Source organism: Thermobia domestica, chromosome 5 (genome assembly GCF_964235325.1).
Source record: "Thermobia domestica chromosome 5, izTheDome1.hap1.1, whole genome shotgun sequence".
In the NCBI taxonomy this organism is placed as follows: Eukaryota; Metazoa; Arthropoda; class Insecta; order Zygentoma; family Lepismatidae; genus Thermobia; species Thermobia domestica.
Window position 1 is genome coordinate 290,275,397 of NC_137458.1, and position 23,294 is coordinate 290,298,690.

Here is a 23,294-nt window from a genome sequence, read left to right on the forward strand (position 1 = left end):
TAACTCTTGTTTTAGAGACAAGAAGGGTTTTCGATATTAGGAAGAATATAAGAGAAGCTAGTTGAGACATTGACTGATTAACAACTGTATCATGAGGGACGAGCTAGAGATTATGGTGGCAGGAATGGGAGGGAGGAGGCGAAGGAGACTACAATTAATGGACGATATTTAAATAGAAAAATCGTATGAGAATACGACGTTAGTGGAAGACCGTGGAGCATAGAAGTTGGGTAAGTGATCGGCCAATAATGACAGAACAGAGTTCCTACTGGTCAGAGAAATCAGGGACAACTCAGGGAAAATAGTACAAGTCAGGGAAACTCAGGGAAAAAGGACTGGAAATCAGGGAAATTTTATAAAAAATATTTTTTTCTAACTTGAATTGCACACCAATTTCAGCTTAACCAGCCATTAATGATCACTCTATGGAACGCTGCTCAGATTTTTATGGGTGGTAAGTGAAATGTACACATGAGCAATTGATTATTATGAAATAAATGTTCTCATATATATATATAAATATTCATCGTTATTTATATGTAACGTCATCCGACACCTGTCACCAAAGTCAGGGAATTTACTGCCGAAGGTCAGGGAAGAAATCAGGGAAATAGATTTCTCCAGATTAGTAGGAACCCTGCAGAATACCTATGATTGATTAAATATGAAAGGCTACTGGTTCAATCCCAGCTCATGTGAATTTGTGGTTAAGAACATTGTGTCTGTAGGTTTTCTCGAGGTGTGCACTCAATTCCTTCCACATTCTCATTTCACAAATTTTTCCATAATTCACTTTCAATAATCATCCGTCTCTTTAATCTTAAGAGCATAGATGTGGAATATCAATTTGTTTTATTAATGTATTCGTTTCTTACAGGCTTCATTCATTATTTTAACATTATTTTAGAAATACTCCTTCATGACAAGCGTCCAGTAATCTTAATAAAAAGAAACAGAGAGAATAGGTAAGACTATGTTTGTTATGAATCTGGTCAGGGCTATCCTGTCAATTTGAAAATAAAAATGAAATCTTTGAGTTTTACGTCCCACGGTTATGCCGGCTAGGCTAAAGGAGACGGCGATGATAAGTAATGAATGAAATGGTGGAATGAAGAAAGTGGGAGGAAACGGGAGAACCCCGAGAAAACCCACGCACACGGTGTTCGTCCACTTGGCGGGGTCTGGGATCGAACTCGGGAACCCAAGCACCAGAGGTGAACGCTCTACCACTGAGCCACCGTGGTATTATTTCTCTATCATAAAAGTGTCAGATAATTGGTTAGGCGAAACATGGCAACTGGCGCGAGATCTGGGGCAACTACCCCATTTACTACTCCCACGGAACGGCTATGTATGCATCCTAAACATTAAAATATTCTCGAACATATTAATATGTGCCTTTAAAGCAGTCGTTTCCAACTGGTCAATGTATAAGTAGGAACTTGCTTTTTACGATTCGAGAAAGGGAGTTCAAAGCAGACAGAGAAAAGGATGCAGATATATTTTTCTTCAGTTTAACGTACCATGACTATGCCATTTAGGCTAAGGGTGACGATGATTAATGGAATGATGGATGATGGTAGGAGAATTAATGGAAAGAGAATGTGGGAGGAAACGGTAGTACCCCGAGAAAACTCCGGGATACGATATTGCCCACCTCAAACTTACTTGGTCTGGGATCGAACAATGGATCCCATGTACGAGAGATGAGTGTTCCACCACTAAGCTACCGTGCCGCCAAGGATGGAGAACATGAGAATAAAACAAGAGTACGGTTAGTCATAGATCTACAATTAGCACTTCTGCAAAGCCATCAACTACGCAACTGGATATTTCTGCTTGCATATCACTACTGTTTTTTTTAACAACTCTAATGTCTGTTCTTTAATCTTTCCACGTGGTTTGCTCAGAATGAGACAAACAATCTGTAACGTCACAGAAGATATAGTTCGAAATGAGTGCTCTAAAACAGTGGTCGCTTTAGTGTTCTACAAGAGGAAAGTCATATCGCCAGTGACGGCGAAACCGAATTAATTTTTCTCCGCCCGGCTTTTGAGGCGTGCAATGATCTTCTTGAAGGCCTTTTTTTAAAATTCTGGTGTAAGGTCTCGTATTACACAAAAAAATGACAACGAATTTAACATTGCATAATCATACATTCATCGATCAGGATAAGGTTCAACAAACCACATTTTGTGATTGGTTAATCAGCAAAATGATGACTCTGTGTAACACCTCATCACGTGCGACGAAGCTCATTTCCTCCTCAGTGTTCATATCAATAAACAAAACTGTCAATTCTGAGATAGACAAAATAAGCAACTGTTGCATGAAACGTCTTGCACAGTGTAAAGGTTACTATGTGGCGTGTAGTGAGTCATACCTGTGTGATAGGTCCCTATTATTTTTGAGAACGAACATAATGAACCGTCACAGTTACCATTGAGCAGTACAACACAATGTTAACGGCCATTTTGTTTTGAAGTGAGACGGTTTGGCCAGGGAACGTGTAGGTGTAACAGGATGGTGCCACTATACTGCAGTAATATTAATGACAAACCGACGAAACTTCCCGGGACGCCTTATCTCCAGATTCGGTTATATTTATTGGTCACCCAGATTCCCTGATCTAACTCTACTGGATTATTTCTTGTGGGGTTACCTAAAGGACAGGTTGTACACCACAAACCCCACTACTATCAATGAACTGAAGGGTAGCATCCGAAGGGAGAAAGCAGCCATTCCTGTTAAAACCCTGCACCACACTACGCTGAGTATGACTGTTAGGGACAAAGAATGTTCTTACCAGTGAATCTTCAAACACTGATGCAAAACTCTCTTCCTTTGGCGATAAATGTTGTGGAACACAGTTGGAAATAAATGTTGTGTTCAACATGCTCTATAAGTGCATTTTAAATGTGTCCTATCAATATGGCTCACCCTTTGTATTAGCGTATATAGCAGAGACACGATATTTTCATGATGCTTCAATCAATCATTCAATTCAGATTATTTCTAAAGCAAATGGGGACTTCGCTCGACTATTAATTTTCAGCACCAGGACATTGACCTACTATTTAACGTAGAATCTTAATTACATGTGCTTCTGCCGGGAATCGAACACCCTTATCCCATGCCAAACGTGCGTTTAATAACCACATATTCACAAGAAAGCTCCACAATATGCGTGAAATTAAGCAAGTCTCTCGGGAACCGAATTTACTGGAATTCTTGTGAATGTTCCCCACCTTAAAACTATTCCTACATGACTTAAAAGGACTATTTTCTGTTTATTGGTGTTTTGTAATTATTAACTCGAATTACAAGTGGAAAATCATCTGGGGAGGACAGGAGGGGCGAATCCCCTCTTAAGTATCACAAACACATGTTCTTTTTTTTAAAAATAAATTGTATACAAATACAAAACACGTGAAACTCATACAGGTGGACGCTCTTGCCTCCCTCCTCCTGGTAAAAGCTAAAATGACAGTACTATACTCGCACATCTGTCTCTGGTTTGGTATGTTTGGTTTTGCACCAACATTTAAGAGGTAAATTTAAAATGTTGTTCGAGAATATTAATTTGTTTCTTCAATGCTTCACGTGACATCTCAAATTGCTCATTGCTATATACAGATGGTGATCAGAAAAATGGAAACACCTGTAGTTGGCAACACGTCAGATGTATGGGTTGGCAGTGGTGTCGTGGCGCCTGCAGCGCCAGACCGCTGGTGGTGGTGTGTTAGGTCGGTCTCCATACTACGTCAGGCGCAGTGAAACAGCAGTGTCCAGTGGCTGCAGCAGACGGAGGTAGTGTAAAATGGGAGACCTCTCAGGTTTTCAAAGAGGGCAAATTGTTTGTGCGCGGTTATGTGGAGTGAGTGTGACGGCAGTGGCTACTGTGTTAGGTGTGTCGCGTGGAACAGTGTCGAAGGTGATGACGTCCTACACAACACACGGGAAAACCACATCGGGGAAGCGGAACAGTGGGTGGAAGAAAATCATGAGTGACAGGTCACGCCGGGTATTAAAGCGCATTGTCACGCAGAACTGTCGTGCCACTGCGGGGCAAGTGACGGAGGAACTCAATCAGCACCTCCCCCACCCTGTTTCGACAATCACAGTCCGCCGCGAATTACATGACATGAACTAACGGGGTCGTGTTGCACGGGCCAAACCGCTGATCAGGGACCATAACGATTTCGCACGCCGCAAATGGTGCCGCGACCATGCAACTTGGACCATTGAGGACTGGAAACGTGTGATATGGTCGGATGAGTCATCCTTCACCCTATTACCAACCACGGGCCGTGTTTATGTGTGGAAAACGCCCAAAGAAGCTTATGATCTGCAGTGTCTCCGCCCAACTGTGAAACATGGCGGCAGTTCGGTGATGCTGTGGGCCGCCATATCATGGTTTTCATTGGGTCCTGTGGTCACACTTAGCGGACGAATCACTGCCAACGATTATGTCGCAATTTTAGGAGACCACTTGCATCCTATGGTCCGGATGTTGTTCCCGGACAATGACGCCATCTTCCAGGATGATAATGCACCCATTTACACAGCTGGCGTTGTTGCAGCGTGGTTTGAGGAACATCGGGATGAAGTTCAACACCTCCCCTGGCCCGCCCAATCCCCAGATCTCAACATAATTGAACATCTGTGGTCCGTCTTGGAAACACGACTCCGGCGACGATTTCCACCTCCATCCTCTCTCACAGAACTGGCCGATGCCCTACACGAGGAAAGGTGTAAAATTCCACTTGCTACCATTCACGACCTCTATGCCTCCATCCCACGTCGCATCAAGGCTGTTCTGAAGGCTAAAGGTGGCCCGAAGCCATATTAATCTGGTAAGTTGCAATTTCGTTCAGGTGTTTCCATTTTTCTGATCACCATCTGTACATATAAGTAGATACAAAGTTTGCTAATCGTTCTTCGTTTACACCAAAAGTTAACGAACCCTTTTAGCAAATAAATTAAAGAATAATTGCTTACGACATCAAGAGTTTCCTCCACGTAGTCGTCCTCTTCTAATTCTGGATATTCTGTTCCTGCTGATCTCTTCAAATCACGAACGTTGCTGACTAGTTTAATAGGCATTGCTCTGCCAAATTCTCTTCTTGAAGAGTCCTCTACGTCGATTGGTGCTCCGTGGAGCTCAGGAAGAGAATTCAGAACATGATTTAGCGCATCTAATGTCATAGCATGGGACGTTTCCTCACTCCAGTGGACCAGCTCCGACATTCGGCCATCTGCATCTGCAAGTGTATAGTAAGTACTTATTAGCCTATGGGCAAAGAAGCCAAAACTTCAACAGCTTAAGCGTTGACATTATATGCACAGACAGAATACAATACAGACAACCATCTTCCTATATGAGTGCTTGAAGACTGTTCTCATCAGTGTGACCACCCAGCAAAAATATTTTGTACTAACCTATGCAGAAAAAAAAAGTACTAAGTCGGATGAAAAAGAACTAAAATTTTTATCTGCTTGCGTTTCACCCTATTTATGACATTTTACAATACTAATATCTTATATTAGAAATGTTTCCGGCAGCCACCTCCCCTATCGCCCACCCAACCAGGTACATTCTAGGAACGTGCCATTTAAGTACCATATGTTTCGTTTACGTACCTGGTACTTCAGAAATGTACATTTCATATGCATAGCATGTGTCGCTAGGTATGTGCCTTTCGAGGAATTTCTGACACTTGAAAGGTACTTTTACATGCTTCACTGGAATGTGAGGAATGTGAATGGCACATACCCCATGTACCATGGCATGGTTGTGCGTAAGTTGCTTCGTATTGCTTCGTAAATTTTCGGGAAGACGTAAGTTTAAGTATAAACTAACTCCTTAAAGAAATTCAGCCTGATAATATAGACATCCTTCAGGAAATGTCGCTTTTCAGTGGCAATAAGCCTGAAACCGGTGAAACATCTTTTACTAATTTAGCTTCTTCTTTCACCTTCTGTGGAATTTGAAGATAATATCGACAAAATTGAAAATCAGTGGCGATTATAAATCTTCGATTCAAGAATTTTTAGAAACTAGCTGAACCTGTTCTTTCTACACAGCGCATTATTCGCATATGAGCATAAATCGCCTTATCATTCCTTACAACATCTGTACACGTCTCTTTACAGACACAAGTTAAAGACGTATTGATTAAAAAATAGCCAAGGGGTATCAGAAAGGGGAGATTTTTCGATTATTTTTCTGAATATCTCGCACCGTTTGCAAGATTTGAGCCTACTTCCGGTTGGAGTTTCTAATTCATGTATGACCAGTGTTTTCTTTCTTCTTACATGCAGTATGTAATAAGCAAATACATTACATACAAAATTAATATAATGTCAGTTATATATGGTGCTTATTGGGAAAAACACTCCCCAAAAAAGTTCATCTTAGACTGGAGAAATGGTTATCCTTCCTTTTCCATTATTATTTGGCTATGAAACAAATGCCGGAGACATATACAACCGCTATATACAACAGTGTGGTGTTGGAATGTGTAATGATTAGGATGTGATGTTTTATTTTATTTTTTTGAAATTTCAACACGTCCAATGTACCCGTAAAAATGTACTAAAGAAATAGTGCCCATGTTTGTTAAATATTCAATTAGAACTGGACAATCTACATGAAATTTGCAATCGATCAGTGAAAACGTCATCTTTCTAGAGCCTGTAGTTTCTGAGATCTCATTGTCGAGAAACATATATGTGTATTTTATAAGAGCTCCAAAGATGGCAGCACAATTCATTTGCATGTATTTCGGAGAAGGCTTACTAAAGGCAAAGGCCTTTGAACAATAATTTAAAAGGATAAACTGTGTGAAAAATATTTATTTCAGTAATTTATTTAAACTACACTCTTTTAAAAATATTTGTCTTTGTTATAAACGTGAAATCACAAATAACCGTAAATCAAAGGTTTGAATGCTAAGATTATAGGTTAGAGCTCGATCTCTCGTAAATGTTACTGTAGTATTTTAATAGATAGTTAAATTGCCACACAGATGCCGGAGGAGGGCATATATTTTCAGAGTTAGTTGCTTGGCTTTTTTGAAAAGTACAAGCTTCTAAATTCGAACGTAAAAATGAAGCGTTAAGGTTTTAGTATTTAAGTACTCGCACCCCCAGTTGCATAGCACTGCCCTAAGGAACATTACTGATATGCCTAGTACATTCCTGGCACATGCCAATGCCAAGTAAATGTGTCAAGTACATACACGGTACGTGATATACACATAATAGATACATTCCTCGGTATGTGTCATGCACGTACTTTTGGGCGGAAGTAACCTTATTCCTTACATGTGTATTTCACATGATTGCTCTATTCACGTACCTATCATGTACATTCCAATGTACCTCGAGGAACATTCTTTACACATGATCAGTATGTACTTGTGTTGGGTGGGCGGTGGGGGAGTGACCCCCACATTCTTGAAAGAACCCCAACTTTAAATTTTTTACGGTCAAAATTCAATACAAACCGTGCAAACCACTTACATCCTCCCAATTTTAACTTTACACCCCCAAACTAAAAATTCTGTCGGGGTCCCTGCTTAATTGTTGTATTATAACTCACTGTAAAACCACTAAAGTAACACATGTGTGCGGTTTAGAACGTCTATACAATACTTCTAATAATAATACAAGTAAAACGGAACTGGTTCCGAGTTACATTTGGATGCAATATGAGTTGCGAAATGAACATTTTGTGAAATAAAGTTGTTTTCTTTTAAATATGTCATATAAATAAAGGTTTACTTCGTAGAGTGCGTAATGTCATTTCTGTTTTTCTCGGCAGCATTACGAATTCACTACCTAACAAGACCAATAATAATATGAACTCTACATGAACCAGTGTTGAATTCAGACATTTTCACCCGGGGGGGAATGTCAACTCCTCGGAGGGAAGGGTTGTTTTTCTGTATTTTTGCAGGAAAGCAGCATATTTAACAATTCTATTCACATGAACATCTTACCTAATATTGAAACTAATTGCTGATAAATATTCAATGTGAGATTATAATTAAAAAAAAAAACAATCGTTTAATATTATCTAAAACATTAAATGAAGACTGGCAAAAATATTTTAGACTAAACTTTAACCGTTATTTACAGTAGCTATTTTTGTTATTATTTCCTATTCAGTAGTTACTCCCTGATTCAGTAGTTACTATTTTTCCTTGATTTTGAGCACTTTTTATTAATTTTTTCCTTTCATTTTATGTGTGTCCAGATGCCCTTCATTCCCCTTTTTCTCTTTCCTTCTTTTCTATTCTTTTTCCCTCCCGAATTTTGCAAAGCTTACTTCGGCGCCCGGGGCCGTCACCCCGCTTGCCTCTCCCACATGGCACGGCACTGAGCAGGATCTTCATCACCTTCAATAGCAATCTTTCACTTATATACTACTATCATATTGATAAATTCTATATAAATCTCTAACCCAGGAGGGATAACTTCCTCCCTGATCCCTCTAAATGACGCTCTCTGAATCTCACCCTTTAACTGATATATTTTAATTACAGAAAAGTGTGTTTACTTTAACAATCGTAAAGCACATTTACGTCTGTTACTTCCGATGCGAGAAATGGGATTTAGGTGCTCAACTTCAAATAATGCAAGAACTGCACATTTTCAAGAACTGAAGTCTGCTGACATCAGAGATCATATGGAATGATCAAAAGATCTTCCCTATCTTTCCTTTCCTATCTCAATCTGTGCTAGTGCTATCTACTAATATATATAATATAGGGAGAGAGTATAGTACCTACTAAAATACAAACATTTCTTCAACAGTTAACAATTTCATATTCTGCCAAACTCGGTCATAGCGTTAAGAAATACAAGTTTTATTGACTATTAAGTATTCTATCTTAGATGTTACATGTTTAATATTTATATAGAATGGGTCTGCGTCATTTATATGTATATTGAGAGATCGGATTTCGTCTGCACGTGCACGGAAAGAAAAGCAAATAATTGGGTGAAGTAATCTTTACATTTTGTGACTGAATTTTTTTGAGTTTCTCCGGGGGGAATGAATTTTCTTCGGGGGGACATTCCCCCCGGGCTACCCCCTGAATTCATCCCTGACATGAACATGCTCAAAGCCAGCTACCAGCTAGAATAATCTGTACGACGACAAAGTTATTATTTCTTTTAAAAAAATCTGTCTAAAATCTTAATTGTGTTCCCTTTTTTCTACTTCGCTTTCGATTATCATATTTTGTTTGATACACAAAAATTGTTTATTTTTTTCTTTCCGTATCCACATAAAATAATAATAATAATAATAATAATAATAATAATAATAATAATAATAATAATAATAATAATAATAATAATACCTTAAAGTGTATTACTTACCAAAGGACGTTTCCGTGGAGTTCACACATTTGTCTAAAACGATTTCAAATAACGTTACATTTACTTGGGAGTAACTACATGCTCGTACCTGAAACAAAATAAGTAAATTAAATACAAAATAGTAAATGTTACGTTGTATTTTCAGCAAAAGCTGATCTCCAAATTCCTTCTGGTCTTTAGTCTTCGTAGTAATAAAATTTGTGAATCACTATTCGAAGTTTCAAGCTTTTCTAACTAGCTGTGATATCCCTAAACACCTTGTCCTGACTTTTCGGGTTGCTGAAATCTTATGTAGCTGTTATGTTCTTTGCTAGTTATTGTGTTGTGTTCAACTAGTTTATATGTGGGCGTAGTGATACTAATGATCAATTGTTACATTTCTTTTTCTAAATTATATGAATTTATATTATTTCTAGTATTGTCGTATTCTAAACATTAGATTTTGTTAATTGTGATAAATATTTTCAAAATTATTTACTCAGAAACTGCGATGATTATTCAAAATAGGCAGATTATATTTATAGTCTTGTAGGCCTATACGTATATATTTATTTTTCCATGTGTTTTAATGTAATGTCACTGTTGCCAACCTTGAAGAACAAAATTATCGATTTTTGTCTTTAAAATTATCGTATATTACAAAAAAAAATTATCGTACACTCGGTATGAACGTGATAATTGTAGAAACAAATTTAATACTATTAATAAAGCAATAAAATATAATAACTTACTTGGTAATCTTCAATTTCGAACTCCAAATTGGTGTCACTGTCCTTATTATCTTTTTTATCCTTATTTGTAGCTCCATATATGTTTGACTTATTCATTGACCGAATCATTAATCAGCGCAATCAGCATTTGTATGTAGCAAAACTGACATATCTAATACAACCCTTCCCGATTCTGAAAATCCGTCATTTCCATGGGAACCTTTAGCATTTTTGATAAAAGTCAAAAATTCGTGCACTTCTTTAGATCACAGATCTTTCGGAAGCATCGCATAAATTAGTGCTCTCCACTGATCGTCTATCACTTGCATACCATGGTTGTTTTTCGGGTAACTCTCCGTACACCTCGCATTTGTAGAACAAATGTTGGTGACTTTGCAGCAATTTTTGATAATGCTGCTTCAGATGTTAGCCAATGTAAACTTCGCAAAACAGTATTACCAAAATTATATTGTTTATTTATTTATTTATTTATTTCACAGCAACAAACTTTAGGGAACCTTGCAGTAGAAATATGTTATTTTGGATTTTTTTGCAGTATTTTCATCTAATTGATTTATTTTAGCGATTTAAGAACCTCAGTCTCTGTGTTTTAAATTCTTTAATGCAAACCTTCAAGTACACATTCAAAAATTGCAAAAAAAAAAAAAAAAAAAAAAAAAAAAAAGTGTGCGTTCTAAAATTATCATATATTCACCTATTATCGCAACGGCATTATCGTATATCGTATTAAGGCTTATATTATCATATATCACGATAAATTATCGTATGATTGGCAACCATGTGTAACGTTGCCATGAAAATAGGCGTATAAACCCCTGATTTATAGAACGTCTGGGGTTGAGATTAGTAGATACATTGATGATGGTTTTAAATGAAGGAAGTTGTACACAATTCCCATTCCAATATATATTTTAAAATTTTTACTGCTGCTAACGTATTAAGGTACGTTAGACACCTGAAATTTAATATTAAGGCCCAAAAGGAAATATTGAACTGAAATTGTAGTCCACTAAATAAAACAATTGGAGAAATATCTAAGTGCAAAAGTACCTCTAAATTGTTATTAGCATATACACTAGGATTTCATCAGTAACATAACTTGTTTTATTTGCTTACTGATCAGTAAATCTGGAGCAGTACCATAAGCTGAAGCAGTTTCATCAATCGCGCAAGACAGGACGCAGAACTTCCTGTCGCCATTGACGACCAAATATTTTAGTTTCGAGATAGACATTTGGCTCGCTCTTACTTCATTTACCTTCGAATTGCGAAGAAAAATATGGTGACTGAACTCTGTAATGTGGCTACTGGATTCAAACCTAAATTTTGTGCTCTGACGTACGATATATAAATTCTATATAAATAATTCTTATTATTTATTTATTTATTTATTGACTAGACTTCAGCTAGCTGTAGACTTCCCCCGTCGAGCCCCCCGCGTTTGCTCAGCCTGTGGTCTCATATATATATATATATATATATATATATATATATATATATATATATATATATATATATACAGTGGCGGATCTAAGGGGGCTATAGGGACTATAGCCTCCCCCCTTGAAGCTCAGGTATACACTGGATAAAATGGGCTTCAATTCTGCTTTATACTGGGTAAAACGGCAAATTATGGTTTAGCCCCTCTCTTGATCATATCCTGGATCCGCCACTATATATATCTATAATATTTCTAACGTCTCGAATTTTAAAAGATTTCGATATATGGTCATCTTATTATAACAATTGCAACCTCACTCTTTTTGTTCCTGCTTTTTCTTCCCTTCTAAGGAAAACATCAAAAAATGCTTAAATACGTCTTTAATTATTTTAAATTAAAAGTCTAAAAAATCAATTTTCACCTTCCTAACCTTAAGGGATTTCAAGATATATATATTGATCTTATTAATTTTAACAATTGCAAAATCCACCCTTCCTCTTCTCAGTTTTATTTTTTGCTTTCTAAGGGAAACACAAAAAAGAAATGATGAAACACGTGTCTAATTATTTTAAATGCTAAGTCCATATACCAAATATCGTCGCATGAGAACCAGAAGAACGTAACTCCAAAAATGCGGTTTTCGTGTTCTTCATGTTTGGACATAATTTTGAAAGCCCCACTTTGTGTAAATGGAACATAACGCCATATGTTCTCCTTCTCGATCATCTGTTGTAATGTAGCTCAATTACCATCTTATTAAAAACACATCTTTCTAAGAAAATAATATTTTCGTCCTCTCGCCTGTAAACCTACGAAAATGGAGTTACGTTCCTCTCGTTCTCATGCGATGATATAATGTCTTTACCTTTCAGAAACACCTGAGATATATATACATTTTACTATAATAATTGCTACCCTCATTTCTCCCACTTCCCCCCTAGAATTTCCAAAAATCCTTCCTTAGCAGCACTTTACTTCTTAAATCCTGTGCACTGTCAAAATTTCAAGCTTCCGGTCTGAGCGATTGGGCCTGGGTGGTGATCAATTAGCCAGGACTTTTTCTTCTATAAATAGAAATTTACTTCAAATGTTAAATGGATGAAGAAAATAATAGCACACTCAACCATAAAACGTATTCAGTTTGAATCCAAGGGTATAATAGGAAAAAAAAAAAAATGGTAATCAATAATAGCTAAAATATTTTATACTGAGTTTCAGTCTAAGCATATAGGGAAAAAAAGAATAGCAGTCAATCATAAAACATATTCAGTTCTGCAGTTCTAACATTCTTCATTGCTAAGCGAATTTCATTTGTTTTAATTGATTTAATAAGAATGAAGGGGAAACTTTCTGGCACCAAAACATACGACGGGCTCTAGCTAGCCAAGGATAAGCCTGCCATACGTCCGTAAAAAACGGGATAGTCCCGCATCCCCATAAATTTAGTCGGGACAGGGAAATGTCCCGTATTTTAATCCCGTCCCATTTCTGCTCTGAATATCAGCTTATTGACATTGGTTAGGACCCCTTTTATTTATGAATGAACGATAAGCTGTATCATGAAAGAGTTTGGAGCAAGTTATCACATCACCCTCTTCGATTTCATAGTATAGATATACCACATTGACTTGACAGCTAGTCTTCCGTTTCTAGCGCTGCAATCGGCAGAAGGAATTCCACTCCTTTTCATTAAGATTCTCTCTCTTAACAACAGCTGAACCCTTATTGGCTCAACGCGTGGGTGTGGGAGGGTGTGAGCTTTAGTTCGCATTTTTGCCACGGCTCAAGACATTTTGGCAGCACTATAGATGTTTAGCAGCGTAGAGTTGCAATTGTCCTTTGGCAGTTAAGGGGATCTGCAATCTTTGATAAAGTGCACGAGCTCAGTTCTTGATAATACAAGTGAAATGTTCCAACTTTGTACCAACGAGAATACCTAAACCGAAATGCACGTTTTCTTCCAATTTGAAGGAGTAATATTTTTTTTTTCTGAAAGCAACGAAGCTGAACTATGAAGACGGTTGCAAAATTTGCAATGCTGCTCTTTTCATTGCACATGGTGGAAACTTGAACACTTCAAAACACCAAAAACAAGCAAACATAAGGTGGCTTCAAGTGCTTCTACATTTACAAGCATAGAGAAGATGAGTGACTTTTTCTCCAGCAAGTATTAGGTGAGTTAGCAGAAATTATAAATAATTTTTGAGGGGCTAGGGTCGCAGACTTGTGCTTTGATATAGGGCTTGAAATATGTAAATCCAGCACAAGGCGCAAGGAGAAAAATCAGCGAAATTGTCAACAGATTAAACTCAAAAACATAATTTTAGCAAATACAACCAGGTAAATAAATATTGCTAAACGAGTGAAAAGTATTGAAAGTAGATTGTATCAATGATTTAAACAAAGTGAAATTATTTGCATATTGTTTTCCCGAAAGCATTTTTATAAGACGTTATCTTGAGTTCTTAAGGCGATTCTTTTGTAGCTGGATTGTAAATATCTTCGTTATCTTGAGTTCTTAAGGCGATTCTTTTGTAGCTGGATTGTAAATATCTTCGTTATCTTGAGTTCTTAAGACGATTCTTTTGTAGCTGGATTGTAAATATCTTCACTCCATACAATTAATTGTAAGGAACGAAGAAAGAAATGTAGCTAGGGACCTTGTGCTTATCATAAGATTATTCATAACCACAGCTACAGTGGATTGTGTTGGAAAATTTGTAAAGGGGCATCGAAAGTGTCCCGTATTCTCATGAAAAAAATATGGCAGGCTTAGCCAACGGACATTTTAATTGAATAAAGTGTGGTCAGCTCATTGTTTCTCAGTGCTGTAATCTGGCTTTCCTGGCGAGTTATCTACCACCAAAGATAATTCTTCACTTTCCTCACTGTAGTGTATTACATGAAAAATTTGGTGGGCATAATGAATAGATAATTAAACTTTGGATAAAGCACACCTACGGTGTGCATTTTGGATGAAACAAATAATAATATTCTATCAATTCTTTATCTTTCTTTTCTCTTATACTGGGTGCAAGGGCGCCGATCTTTCTGTAACTTGGGGGGGGGGGGCATTCAGATATGAGTTTGGGTGCAGACAAGGGTCTAAGAAGGCATATATAAGGATTTTAAGACAAATTGAATTCAAATTATGCCAAATATTGTATATTCATAAAAAATACATATAACAATAAAAAATATGTATAAAAATTCATGGGAGTCCACATGAGTATTGGAGGGGCGGGCGGCCCGGGCCAGCGTCATTTACTGGGTGTCCCAAAATTCACGCAAGATTTGAATTTTGCAACAGTTGTGCCCTAATTTGTTGCCAACCAAGAAAAAGAGCAACGTGATAGTTGACAGTTCACGGTTATTAAAAATAAAGCGTTACACGAAAGAACAAGGCGTTTTCATTGTTGAGCAAAATTTTTAAATAATGAAGGTTTGCCAGCTACAGTTTGCAATTAAAAGGTCCCTAAGCTACAGCTACATTTCTTTCTTCGTTCCTTACAATTAATTGTATGGAGTGAAGATATTTACAATCCAACTACAAAAGAATCGCCTTAAGAACTCAAGATAACGTCTTATAAAAATGCTTTACGGGAAAACAATATGCAAATAAATTCATTTTGTTTAAAACAGTGATACAATCTACCTTCAATATTTTTCACTCGTTTAGCAATATTTATTTACTTGGTTGTATTTGCCAAAATTACGTTTTTGAGTGGTCCTGTAATTTCCCGGTTTGGTGATCAAACTTGGCCTCCCAGATCATGCGATTTAAAGCCATTGTATTTTTGTTTAGGTCTAAGATTTATGCCAGCAAGCCTACGACCACTCACGCCTTGAAGGAGGAAATTGAGTGTTTTAACAACGAAATTCAGCCACATTTATGTAAAACGGACATGAAAAATTTCAACAAAAGAATGCGTCTATGCCAGCAAAGCCGTGGAGGCCATTTACCCGATATGGTATTCCATACATAACCCTATACTTCTTACTTTATGAATCAATGAAAAATTGTAATTTTTAATTATAAACCTGTTTTCTATCAAAATAACTTCTTGCGTGAATTTTTGGGAGGCCCGGTAGATTTTTTAAAGTGTGCCCTAGTCTTCAAGCACTAGAGAATTCGAACGGGGACTATCTTCGTTATTATTAATGTTGTTTCATTATTATTCAACTTATTTATTTGTATTACTCGAGACTGTTTAAAAAACACATTATGGATGATTTGTGATCATTTGCATTCGACAGGAACTCTTCTGGTGTGGGTGGGGGAGCATGTGCCAAGTGTAGCATGAATGATACGTGTCTGTCTGTCTGCTCATGTGCGTCTTGGTCAAGGCCACAAAAAACTTTCCACATACGCAATCAACAAAAGTAACACTTGTGTGTTATACTGTAACATTGTGTTCTTGTGTTCTCTGATCTAGTTCTGCCACATTGTTAAAGTTGATGTTTTAACCTTACAGTAAAGAGAATGGCAAGGCCTATGCGAGTATCCGGATTAATGTAGCTTTTTCACGGATATAAATTACGGATGTTCGCTAAATGACAAAGATTTGGCAATCATAGCACGAAACACTCCAAATGAAATAAATTAATTTACAAATATAAGCAGGAAGTCCAACAAAATCATAGACCGTGTTCGCTACTTTTTAAAAATAATGTTTATATTCGTCATTTTATTTATTTATTTATTTATTTATTTATTTTTTAAATTTTGACCGACGGTAGGAGAGAAAAAGTATGATGATTGTAAACAACAACAACAACAACAAACGAATTCACGGTTTTCAAAGGATTTACACGTTTCATGGCCCCTACATGCCAAAGAAGTGATTTTTCAATGTTCGATCGTTTTGAACTTTGTACACTTGCTAAGATACCGTATCATTCAACATACCCGTAGCAAAGTTTTAAACTTCAGATTTTTATAAGACTCTAGGAGGGTGCTCGAATTTGGTTCATACCGCAAGAATAACGTAGTTTCCTGAAAGGTGATAATAATGATAATAATAATAATAAAAACACGATCTTCTCAAAAAAAGGCTCTAACGGTTTGGTTCAAATATCATAACAATCCTATACTATGGCATTTCGGGGAAGGGGGAGTCCAAATGAAGTAGTTTATCTTCAGAGTGGGGCTCTTTTTTCACTATTTTTCTCAAAAGCGAGTCGTCAGATGACTTCACTCCTATTTTAATATAATAATAATAATAATAATAATAATAATAATAATAATAATAATAATAATAATAATAATAATAATAATAATAATAATAATAATAATAATAATAATAAATCACTAATAACCTGATAATATGGCATAACTCATTTATCCTGGAAAAATCCACAAAGGGTGATTTTTTCTGACGATTATCTTTGAAATGATTTAGATAATTTTGATCATATTATAAATTAATATTTCATTACTAACCTGAAAACATGGTATATGTCATTTGATCTTAAAAAGTCCACAAGGTATAGTTTACACTAGGGTGAGATTTTTGCGAATAAGTTCCTATAAAACGACAATCGACTTGACTTGACTTTAACGTCTCGTTCAGCAGTGAGGCTATATGAGATGTGGACCTACTGATTAATGTGGAATCCGAACCACATGAGCTCCCGCCGGGAATCGAACCCGGGCCTCCCACGCCAAAGGCGCGTACGCTAACCGCTTAGCCACGGAGGAGCTCAAAATGACAATCGATTTCTTCATGTTTCATGAAGAAACATTTCATTAATAAATCCATAGAGAAAAGAAATATTTAAAGAGCTTCGAAACGTAGTCTTGGAGGAGGATATAATGGACAGAGAAAGTAACAAATGAAGATGTTTTAAAACGGGTAGAAGAGAAGACGACGCCTTTATCCGAGCATCCTTCCCATAGTCAATTGGATTGGTCACATCTTTCGAAGAAATTGTCTTCTTCGTACTGCTATAGAAGAAAAGATGGAAGGAAAGCGCGGAATATGAAGAAGAACACAGCTGATCGATGATTTGAAAAAATAGAAGAGAATATTGGAAGTTAAAAGAGCAAGCTGAAGATCGAAAAACGTGCAAGAAATATTTCCAGGTCTAAACCTAAAATAATAATAATAATAATAATAATAATAATAATAATAATAATAATAATAATAATAATAATAATAATAATAATAATAATAACGTTGTGTAAATTATTATTAAATTATCAGGAAAAAATATACAAGGGTTACTTTACTCTTCAGGATGAGTTTTTTTCTTTTTTTCAACTTCAACTTCAACTTCCATAAGACTCATGCTATTTTGCTGATATTACATCAAGAATTACTTCATTAATAACCTTAATATATGATATAAATCACTTCTTATGAAAAAACTCGATAAGGAGAAGTTTACTTTTTGGCTGAGACTTTTCTTAAGGCGAAATTTCTCAAAAGCGCCTTATAATTATGTACGTATTTCAAAATTAAATGTTTCAGTAATAACTGAAGGATAGCGTGATTTAGTGTAAGAAATATGGCCAGTACTTGTATTTTTTTTTTTTTTATCAAGGTTTGAAAAAATCCTGGGAGGGGCTAGTGAGATAAATGCATAGTTACTATCTGTTCTAAGGCAGACTTATATAATAGTAGGTGAAAATAGTTGGTATGAGTAGTTGCTTCAATCCCTAGCAATATACTATTGGTTAGTCCTATGTGGGCTAATTGACGACAGTTGGGAATTGCAACATAAACTTAAAGAAATACATTGGCTTAAGTTAAAACGTAAGTTTGACCGACTAAGAATCAGACAACATTTATCCAATAGTTTTGATTCCGTATTCCTAATTGCAGTTTCCCCAATCGCCAAATACATTAGCTCAGTGTATGTGAAAGGTTGAAAATCCGAGTTACACAAGATGTTTGTTAGGTCTATCTAGACAAATAAGTCGATTGGCAAATGGTTGACAAAACGCTGATTTCAACGTAGAACCAACGTTGGGAGTTAGCTTTCCCCAATGTTGCCCTTACTGTCTGTGACGCTAGGGATGATAATTGCCTCTGAAAGATAATTAGGATTATAGATATGTGATTTAATTTAGTCGGCATAATTAGTAACTAAATATGAGAATTGTAGTGTAAATAGATGTTATAGTAGTGGTAAAGACTATCATAGGCAGTGGCGGCTCTTAAGGGAGGTCAAATAGCCAAAAATTAGCAATTTATTGCTATAACATTTACACATGAATTAAAAAATATTAATTTCTATGATGTGACGTCCTTCAACTGATCATAAGATGCATTGTGAGTTTACTACATCCAGCAAAATGGCGTGCAAAGCTGAAATACGTCAGCTTATGGCTTTTTTCGACTTTATTCCAGGGAGTGTTATCCATGAGATGAGAGATAAGGTCTTATCGTCTCGTCTCGTCTCGGTTTTCTAAAAGAAAAGAAAGTGTTTTTGGTGCTGTCTTGTTATGTAAATTTATGTACAAAATTTATGCCTTGATTTTAGGGTCTACTCCTAATTTCATCTACAAGTTTTCAGAACTCTTCCGCCTCACGCGGGGCCGCGGTGGCTCAGTGGTAGAGCGTTCACCTCTGGTGCTTGGGGTCCCGGGTTCGATCCCAGCTCCCACCAAGTGAACTTTGTGGTGGACAAACACCGTGTGCTTGGGTTTTCTCGGGGTTCTCCCGTTTCCTCCGACTTTCTTCATTCCACCATTTCATTCATTACTCACCATCAACGTCTCCTTTAGCCTAACCGGCATAAGCGTGGGACGTAAAACTCAAAGATTTCATTTCATTTCTTCCGCCTCACGCGTTATCCACGAAAGGTGTGATACAATAAAATTTAAAACATATTTGTTGCTACGTTGAAATCAGCGTAGCATATTGGTAATGCATCTTTAAATGTTGATATATATTTTTCAATGTGTTCATATAATTACTTTATCAACTTACAGTTTTTATATTATAAATCATAAAACATTAAAACAGTATTTGAGATTTTAAGTCTTGGGTCAAGACATTTTTCGACTCATGGACAACACTAGTTCCCGGTGATATCAGGAGCGGATCCAGGACGGACTTCTGGGGGGGTCCGGTGGATTGTAATACTGCTACTTAGAGATGCTTTTAAGGGCTCCAAACTCTGGGATGGGTTTTTATTTACATATAAAATAAGAACGTTTCCTCTTCTGGGGGGGAAGGGGATCTGCCCGATCTCCCCCCCCCTGGATCCACTCCTGGGTGATATAAAATCTGAAGAAAGCCTATTCTTTCGCATAGAAGTGTTGGTTTGGCTAGAATAGGTGAACGGTAGATTACTCGGAGGAACTTGTGCTCATGCGAGTTGCTGATAAAATCCCTAAAGATCCAGGCTATGTATAAACGATTCCTGACCAATGTTCGTACTTTTAGGGAAATTTCGTAGGTAAATTTTGCAAAAGGGAAAAAGCGATTTTTTTGATAAAATGTAAAAATCCAGGGAAATTTTCGCGCAGACTAGTTGAACAATATAAATGTTTAAATATTTCTTTGCTCTTCAGAAATGAACCAATACAATAGCAATAGTGTGTCTAGCTCTGAGTGTGTGTGTGTGTGTGTGTGTGTGTGTCTGTTCAAAGTAGCATAGTTTGTACCCATTGTTCGCTAGATGTATTTGTATCTTCTTTTTTGGTAAAAAAAAGTGAAGAAAAAATAAAAGAAACAGAAACAAAAAACAAATGCGGTTGGCACTTCCTTTAATATAACTAAGTTAATCTTATCACAAATTCTGTCATAGGAATTGAAACTCAAGAAATAAGGGAAATTTTGATAAGAAAAGGGAAAAATTTGTGTTAGTTGAGGGAAAGTTTCTCACGGAAACCTACGAACACTGTTCCTGATATATGTTCTAGAGAGAAGTATTACCGACGGCGCCGATTTCTCTGTAAATTTGGGGGGCCCACTCAGACGTAGAAGGTATATATATATAGATATAGATATAGATATAGATATAGATATAGATATAGATATAGATATAGATATAGATATAGATATAGATATGAAGATGTTAAGACAAATTGCATTCAAATTATGCCAAATATTGTATATTCATAAATACACTATGGAGGCCCACATGAGCTTTGGGAAGGCTCGGGCCCCCGCCCCCCATGACCGGCGTCCTTGAGTATTACAGGTGTCAATTATCAGTTCCATCTTAATTTTTCAGCTCAGTGGTTTGTATGGGGAAGGATTTTCTTTCTCTCCTTCTTTCTTTCTTTTTTTGTAAATTTGAAATTCTATGGTTTGATTTTACAGATTTCTTATTGAAGTGTAGCAAAATGGCCTCCCTTTGTTAAATTATATCGACATTATCAGCTTTAAATATTCTCAAACTAAAACACCTGAACACCTTTATGATGTGATCAGATTTCAATTTTAATGTGTTATTTACGTCTCACAAAATTGCTAAAGTAAAAATAGCACTTATATGTTAGAAAAAATAGGCTATCTAAAATGTAACGACCAGAAACCTTACATTTTACATTTATTTATTCGAAAAATGAATTTTCTGTAAGAGCTCTTTCTTTTAATTAAATAACTCGGAACAGACTGATGAAAGTGTGTTTTCACTGTCCACTGCTTGCAATGTTTCCACATTAATTTGCCCTTTTTTATTTCTTTCTTTAGTCCAATAAATATTCATTAGAATAAAGATGCGGTCCATGAAAGTATTTATTGCGGGAACACCTCCACCATTTTGCAGTTGTTATCAACTATAGAACAAACTTCAATATTTTGCAGTTGTTATCAACAATGAAACAAACTCCATCATTTTGCAGATGTTATCAACAATGGAACAAACTCCACTATTTTGCAGACGTTATCAACAATGGGATAAAACCCATCATTTTGCAGATGTTATCAACAATGATGCGTAAGTTCTTGTACTGTCGAAATATTTACATTTTTTCAGGCACAATGACTATTTTCAGAAACCGAAACATAATGTTCCGAAAATTGTTCTCGAAACACCAAGACAGCTAACTGAAAACCAGGAGTATTCTGGTAAATCTAGGACATCTGGTCAGCCTAAGCATTATATATATATAAACAAATTAATATTACTTCAGTTAAATTGGATTTACTAATATTGTAAGTTATACCTAACAATTGAGTTTTTAAAGAGCAAGGGACATTTAGATTGATTTGAATAACATATCTGTAAAAGTGAATTATTAAAATTCCAGTCCACTTCAAGGAAAGCAGAAAAATAATTCCCCTTATTAAGCAATAGGCTAAAAAAAAAAAAAAACAAAGATGTCGCAGGTACTCGACATCGTTAAGGAGCTAGATACTCTTAAAGGACATCGGATAAGCTAAGCGAACACCGATTTTCCGTCCAATTTTATGAATAATTTCTATTGCAATATTGATTATTTGATAGTTGTAGGGAACTACCGTATTTAACGCGCATCAACATTGCACTGTAAAAAATGAAACTTCATTCAAACACTTTTAGAACAGTTCTTGAGGAGAAATTTGATAAAATAATTTTTAAAATGTGTGTTTAACGTGTCCAGAAAGTGTTAATCTTTAAAAATATTATCTAATGTGACATACTTAAAACACTTATTCTCGGCAAATACTTCGAATACGGTACAAAGTTATGTCACGCTCTGCAAACATATTTGGGACATACTTGTTAAAAACAGTATCTAAAAAGGAGCTAAAAACAGTATCTGTGTTATCCGAGAGTGTTCAAAGAGAGTCAGTAATGTGTAAAGTGTCCTAACTGCGTCTAAAAGTTGTTTCCAAACATTTTGTGGTGTGATTTGCTGGGGCGGAGTATGGCCCCTTACTGCTGAGAATTGAAAAAAAAAAAAAAAAAACAACTTAAAATGTGGTCTAATGGTTTCGGTAGAAGAGGGGCGCACTATTTTCGGGGTAGAATGTCCCTTCCTGTAGTTATTCCTTCGCGGATCAGTAAATGGATTACGTGGGCACCGATCTCCGAAGAAACAGAAGATGACCTCTAAAGAGGTATCATATTTATTTCAAGTAATATAGGACAACATAGCTTGCAATGTACAAAAATGTCAGAAAATATAGGATAATGACTTCGTCCTTAGCCACTTGAGTTAAAAAAAAAAAAAAAAAAAAAAAACGGAAACCATAATGGGGGAGAAAACTATTGTAAAAGAAGGCCAACAGCATAAAACGTCCTTTTATAAACACAGGTATAAAAGTGGATATGAAGTAAGCAAGGTATCCTAACTTGGGATTACGTAAATGTTCTATATTCTACACTTAAAATTTACGATCCCAACGGAGGTACCACCGTTTGTATTGGGCTTTACCTTCGGTTCAAAAGAGGAAATAGCATGTTGACTGTTTATATTAGGTATTATTATTATTATTATTATTATTATTATTATTATTATTATTATTATTATTATTATTATTATTATTATTATTATTATTATTTTATCATTATTATTATTATTATTATTATTATTAGTAGTAGTAGTAGTAGTAGTAGTAATCACTTCAAAATAGGAATAATAATAATTTGGGCTTCTTAGCAGTTCTTGATGAAAAGTAGGCTACAATATAGAGGCCAAGGGTAAAAGTGAGAGGAGCGCTGTTCTCTCACTTCCAAAAAATATTTCTAGCGTTCCTCCACTTCCTAAAATTACAATGGGCAAATATAGGCACGGGGAACGGCGTGCCGCCATGTGTCCCCCTACCTTTCCACATCCACTTTTA

General features: G+C 36.1%; 1 protein-coding gene across 1 annotated transcript in view; it reads right to left on the bottom strand.

Moving 5' to 3' along the window:
* LOC145684912 (uncharacterized) overlaps positions 1-23,294 on the bottom strand; it is an 81,603-nt gene that overhangs the window by 57,247 nt on the left and 1,062 nt on the right. Inside the window, exons 2-3 of the mRNA XM_081757263.1 lie at positions 9,394-9,481; positions 5,002-5,264 (exon numbers count right to left, since the gene is read on the bottom strand). Of these exons, the coding sequence (XP_081613389.1) occupies positions 5,002-5,264; positions 9,394-9,481 (351 nt within the window). The remainder of the gene's footprint in view (positions 1-5,001; positions 5,265-9,393; positions 9,482-23,294) is intronic.